The 7,261-nt window shown below is 30.3% G+C and overlaps 1 protein-coding gene across 1 annotated transcript in view; it reads right to left on the reverse strand.

Moving 5' to 3' along the window:
* LOC145269270 (DNA polymerase epsilon subunit 2-like) overlaps positions 1 to 7,261 on the reverse strand; it is a 147,996-nt gene that overhangs the window by 108,849 nt on the left and 31,886 nt on the right. The window contains exon 3 of the mRNA XM_080124947.1: positions 3,944 to 4,019. Within this exon, the coding sequence (XP_079981073.1) occupies positions 3,944 to 4,019 (76 nt within the window). The remainder of the gene's footprint in view (positions 1 to 3,943; positions 4,020 to 7,261) is intronic.

Genomic DNA, 7,261 nt, shown 5'->3' on the forward strand with positions numbered 1-7,261 from the left:
CAAAAAAATAAGTAGACTATGATATCTTACTATATCTCAAAAAAATAAGTAAACTATGATATCTTACTATATCTCAAAAAAATAAGTAGACTATGATATCTTACTATATCTCAAAAAAATAAGTAAACTATGATATCTTACTATATCTCAAAAAAATAAGTAGACTATGATATCTTACTATATCTCAAAAAAATAAGTAAACTATGATATCTTACTATATCTCAAAAAAATAAGTAGACTATGATATCTTACTATATCTCAAAAAAATAAGTAAACTATGATATCTTACTATATCTCAAAAAAATAAGTAAACTATGATATCTTACTATATCTCAAAAAAATAAGTAAACTATGATATCTTACTATATCTCAAAAAAATAAGTAGACTATGATATCTTACTATATCTCAAAAAAATAAGTAAACTATGATATCTTACTATATCTCAAAAAAATAAGTAGACTATGATATCTTACTATATCTCAAAAAAATAAGTAAACTATGATATCTTACTATATCTCAAAAAAATAAGTAAACTATGATATCTTACTATATCTCAAAAAAATAAGTAAACTATGATATCTTACTATATCTCAAAAAAATAAGTAGACTATGATATCTTACTATATCTCAAAAAAATAAGTAGACTATGATATCTTACTATATCTCAAAAAAATAAGTAGACTATGATATCTTACTATATCTCAAAAAAATAAGTAAACTATGATATCTTACTATATCTCAAAAAAATAAGTAAACTATGATATCTTACTATATCTCAAAAAAATAAGTAAACTATGATATCTTACTATATCTCAAAAAAATAAGTAGACTATGATATCTTACTATATCTCAAAAAAATAAGTAGACTATGATATCTTACTATATCTCAAAAAAATAAGTAGACTATGATATCTTACTATATCTCAAAAAAATAAGTAAACTATGATATCTTACTATATCTCAAAAAAATAAGTAGACTATGATATCTTACTATATCTCAAAAAAATAAGTAAACTATGATATCTTACTATATCTCAAAAAAATAAGTAGACTATGATATCTTACTATATCTCAAAAAAATAAGTAAACTATGATATCTTACTATATCTCAAAAAAATAAGTAGACTATGATATCTTACTATATCTCAAAAAAATAAGTAGACTATGATATCTTACTATATCTCAAAAAAATAAGTAGACTATGATATCTTACTATATCTCAAAAAAATAAGTAGACTATGATATCTTACTATATCTCAAAAAAATAAGTAAACTATGATATCTTACTATATCTTAAAAAAATAAGTAAACTATGATATCTTACTATATCTCAAAAAAATAAGTAGACTATGATATCTTACTATATCTCAAAAAAATAAGTAAACTATGATATCTTACTATATCTCAAAAAAATAAGTAGACTATGATATCTTACTATATCTCAAAAAAATAAGTAGACTATGATATCTTACTATATCTCAAAAAAATAAGTAGACTATGATATCTTACTATATCTCAAAAAAATAAGTAGACTATGATATCTTACTATATCTCAAAAAAATAAGTAAACTATGATATCTTACTATATCTCAAAAAAATAAGTAAACTATGATATCTTACTATATCTCAAAAAAATAAGTAGACTATGATATCTTACTATATCTCAAAAAAATAAGTAAACTATGATATCTTACTATATCTCAAAAAAATAAGTAAACTATGATATCTTACTATATCTACATATGAAAATTGGGAAACTACTGTCAATAATTTCCCCCACTCTTTATCTGTGCCTAAATCCAAACGTAGATTCCATGAGCAAAGCTTCTTTCTTAGAACTGCACGCCAGTAGAACTCTCTGCCGCTTGCCTTTTTCCCACCTGACTACAACTTGGACGTCTTCAAGTCCAACATAAACAAACTCCTGACAAACCACACCCTTAAGTAAGACACTCTATCTAACCACCCAATACTAATGATTACTACAATACTATCTCATTGATTACTGTACATGCAATAACCCTTATCCCTGAGTGGCCTTCGGGCCTTGATAAGTGGTGAACCCCATGTAAAAAAAAAAAAAAAGAAAAAAAAAACATAACTTAAATATAGAATTTAAAATCCGTCAACTTCTTTTGGGACACCCTGTAGATATATGAAAAAAGAATACAAAAAGTAGAAAAGCTCATAACTTTTTTTTATTCGTTTTCTATTGTTGACATGTAGGAATACAAAATCTTATTATAAAGAAATTTAAAAAAACATTTTTACAAGTACATAATTTTCGACCGATCCTTCAGTCTTCATCAGTGTAGGGAAACAATATATATATGGTGAGCATTTCCTCATTAAGACATACTTCACTAAATATTATGGACGACGTATGTCTGCATATCTTTTCTCTGATCCGTTCTAATTTTCTTATGAGTTATGGGGTTTTGAGCTGGAATGGGGTTGACATATTTGGACCTGCGGGAATTGAAACTCCCAAGCTAACTCGATTGTCGCCCTTTAAATATGATAACCAGAGAGCAACACAGCCACGTGACTTCCTGTTTCTTATTTTTCTCTCTCTCTTTTGCTGAACTTTCGACCAGACAACATGTAACCAAGAACCGCTCCGGTTGGAATGGCCACCCAACCAGCGCTCCTGACTAACTCGTCAGCCTCTCATCATTCGTTGGTAATGTTATTTTCTTCTCAACGAACTCTTCTTTCTTACCATCTATATCCTTATTATTTCTCATGTATATTTATGTAAATGAATCTACATTCTTCTAATATATAATCGGTATGTTTTCGTCATCATTATGCGACGTTTTGCTTTTAAACCACCCAAACATTCAATTCATCAAACTATACATGGGGATGGGATCGTCTATAACACGAACAGACCATCCTGCCCCTTCTACCACAGATCTTAGTACTTTCAAATCCATCCGGGTCCATCTTCAGGAGTTTTTATCATATAAATACATGTATTTTTCAATCTCTATCCCTAAAAGTGTGTGTGAATGCATTCTCTATGGATGCCAATTCTCGTGAAATTTCACACAAATGTATTTTATATATCTGGCAGTGTTTTTAGATAGGTCTTGCATTAGCATATCTTTGATAAGTATCGATAATTAAAAAAAAATCCAAAGAAAGAAAGAACAAGCGGTTTTGACCAAAGTTAACACCTTATACAGCTTAACATCACAAATGCATTTGAGAAGTTTTATTAACACAAAAGCAGGAAGGGCTGACATATAAAATAAACAGTAGGTTCTTTGATATGACAGGAACACATTCAAAATGAATGTTTCTGTCTAGAACATAATTGAATCATGATGCTTGACTTTTGCATTTTAAACTTAAATTCCAGCTATTATCACCGCACAAGCAGAAAGGCCAAGCATAAAATCAACAGTAGTTTCTTTGATATGACTGGGACACATTCAAAATGAATGTTTCTACCTAGAACACAATTGAATCATGATACTTGACTTTTGCATTTTAAACTGTAAATTGAGCTGTTATATATAAAAATAATTTTATAAAATCAACAGTAAGTTCTCGACAGTGCAATCTAGACTACAATGCATTGTGGTTTAAGTCATTGTGGGCATGTGAGACTTCCTCCCAGTGAACCACGATGAGTCCCCCAACCAAAGCAGGCAATGAATCGATCGGATTGAAAAATGGGAGATTTCACAGATTTCGATGACAATAAATATATATGGGAGCGTGAGATCCCGGGCAACATCAGGTTTCCCAGCTAGTTTGTTAATAGTTTGTGTGGGAATAATTATAATACTAATACCTTATTTAATACTACAATCATCACTTGATGCAAAACAAAACAATAAAAAGTTTAAAAGAAAAAAAAAAAAAAAAAAAAAAAAAAAAAAGATAAAATTTTTTTTTTTTTTTTTTTTTTTTTTTTTTTTTAATACTCACCCATCATTTTCTGTCCCAGCATTACATTCCTGGACGATATTCACACAAAGATTTCGGTCGATCAATGAAGAAGATACTAAATTTGAGAAAAAAAAAAAAAGAATTAAAAATATAAAAGAGAAACCGGAAATATAAAATATTTATTTAAAGAAATATTTTTACAGCATCATCACATGTGTGTGTGTACATTATATAATACCTACAGACATTACTGTTTCAACCTTTCGTGGCTTATCAGTGCAGGGTGACACAATTACTATCGGTCGGTAGATTTGAACCCAGCCACAAAGTTATCTCTGACTCCATAAGCAAGGAACAAATCTCAACCGCAAAAAATATTGAAATTTAAACTTTTTTAAATGTTGTAACATCCAGCCATAGTGATCTAATGATTATAACATTATGATCTGTGACCTACTTTCATTTCAACTTGAAAGTGCTTAACAATAAGAACAGAGTTTCTTAAAGGGGCTGACATTTTATATATATATATATATATATATATATATATATATATATAACTACTTCATTTACTCACATAAAATTAATATACGAAAGTATAGATTTATGCGTAAACTTTAAGTATTTACTTCAAAAGTGCTCAATACGTAGGTAGAGCTAGTTAGTAATTTATAAAATATATTTGGCGATTAAGCCATTATATTTTATAAATTACTATATATGATATATAAATACCCGTTCACATACACCTTTCACGATAAAGCTAGAACCCAGAATTAGATAGAATCGAGCAATTGCTTGTCACATCGTAGAATGTAGAACTGGATAAAAATATAATTTAAAAAATCGAGGCATAGTCAATAGATTGCGCCATGGCCCATATGGTTAGGTCGTCAGTATTGCACACTTCATGAGTGCGACAATCTGGGTTCGCGCCAATGTCAGAGCACGTCACTGAGGAGATGCAGTACATCGAAACCCACTTTGGGTCTGGCGTTGTCCAATTGCTCGATTCTATCTAATTCTGGGTTCTAGCTTTCTCGTGAAAGGTGTATGTTAACGGGTATTTATATATCCATCTATAATCTCCTCATATATATATATATATATATATATATCCATGCCCATGTGGTACTGGTCAGCTCATTGTTTATTTGAAAATGCTAAGTACTATATGTAATGCACCGGGACAGAAATTTTCAGGTTGGTATCTGGAGGCACGTTTTAATTCACTGGGAGAGATGTACCCTTAGTCTTCGTTAAGGCATGCATTTAGAAAAGGAACAGTGATGTAAAAACTTGAGGTTTACTATCTGCTTTGTCATGCGGCAGCCATTACACCGACTGAGATAAGCAGTTGTACCAAAAAGTGTGATTGGTTCTACACAAAGCCTTCACCAGTTTCAATCTTACTCAAAGCCGACCCTAGGATAAGTTGACCACAAACGTGGTGAGACAACAACAACAACTATGGAAGGAAGTAATTACTAAGAATACAGTTACAAGACTCAGCATTCCTATCCCATCACGGTAAATCTGAAGAAAGCCAAAGGAATAGTTGGTCGAAACGTGGTAAAACAACAACAATTATGAAGATGAGAATAACAGTCTGCAAAAACGAATGAATACATGAAGTTACATTAGGGTTAAGTTAGGTTTTAAAAACAGTTTGGTTATTGCCCAATTCCAAAGCTGTTCAGTATTTTGAATAAAAGCTCTGCAATATTTTGAATAAAAGCTCTGCAATATTTTGAATAAAAGCTGATCAGTATTTTGAATAAAAGCTGTACATTATTTGTGAGATGTTTTTTTTAATAATTACTGCCTTCCATAGTTGTTGATGTCTACAGAGCCCATGGCGCAGTGGATAGAGGTGTTGAGTCTCTATGGTTCCAGTCTGAAGATAGTGGTGTCAATCCTACCCAAAGCCAGCCAGAGGATTAGTTGGTTAAAGGATTATATATTTTTTTTTTGAATCCTTTAAGATGCGTCATCATAATTCATTCTTTTGCGGATTGTTATCTTCATCTTCATAGTTGTTGTTTTATTATTAATCACCTGGAGAAGGCCAGAGGATGAGTTAGCCGAAACTGCGGCTACCAAGAGTAAGAAGGCCGATGCACATGACAGCGTTGCGTCATTTCCTGATTAAGTTGTACCTATTTACAATGCCTCCTCACGGGGCAGAGTTAGATACCAGGGTCGTTTTTTAACGTGGTGAAAAGGTACAAAAATAAAAATTGTCTCAGTCGTGAACGATTTCTCCTCCACTGAAAGAGAACGAGAAATGGAAGTGCCGCATCTGAACAGATACGATACTTTTATCTTGGCCAAAATGCCAAGTAAATGATGAAGTTGTAGGTATGGACAGCTTCCGGTATTCAACCATGTGGTCAATCTAACAGACAAAAAAATATGGCTACTAATATGTTACCGATTGTCCATGTATGTTCTAAAAAGAAAGAACAATTTTCCATTCGGATAATAATTATTATAATTGCACATTTGGGATAATTTTAATCAAAATATCGTAAGTGAACTAGTGTTTGAACTTTTATTTTTATCGGAGAAAGTCAAATATATTTTATTTATTTTTTTTTTTACTGGAAAACAAACAATTTTTATATAATATTTTCCAGTCCATTCTTTTAATAATAAATAAAACTTTTCACTGAATATTTTCAAATATTTTAAAGTTAGCATTTTTCATGGCAGTTGTTTTTTTTACGATCCCTGAATTTTCAATATTTTAGCACTGGGCGTAATTTATTTCTTTGAAATATATTTAAAACTTCAAGTTTTCGTTTTTTATAACATTTTAAGTGTAAATAATTTACATGACAGGTTTGTTTTACTATACCCATAGATTCATAAAAGTTGTCAGAAAAAAAATATATAACAAATAAATGTTATCAAAGGCAAAATAAGTTACTTTTCTACCAAACATGCCGACATTTTTCTTTTTAAAATATATCGATAAACATTGTATGATTTTTGAAGCAATTACACATTTGAAATGAGTAAAACCACTAAAAACCATTCCAGATAGTTAGAAGAGTAACTTATCTTGCCTTTAATAACATTTATTTGGTATATATTTGATTTTCGAACACTTTTTCGAATCTATGTGTACGGTAATACAAACCTAAAATTTAATTTAACTTGAAAATAATATTTAAAATACACGTGCATACACTGCAGAAGCACCCTTATTATTACCATAATAATAATAGTAATAATAAAAACTTGTGTAGATGACATCGACTGGCGCTACAACACACCAACTAGTTGTGAAGGGTCAGGGGGGATGGAAAGACAGAGGTGGAAGAGTACTAACCAAATCTCCACTGGAAGTGT

The sequence above is a fragment of the Euprymna scolopes genome, chromosome 45 (genome assembly GCF_053919585.1).
Source record: "Euprymna scolopes isolate OS-2025 chromosome 45, ASM5391958v1, whole genome shotgun sequence".
NCBI lineage: Eukaryota > Metazoa > Mollusca > Cephalopoda > Sepiida > Sepiolidae > Euprymna > Euprymna scolopes.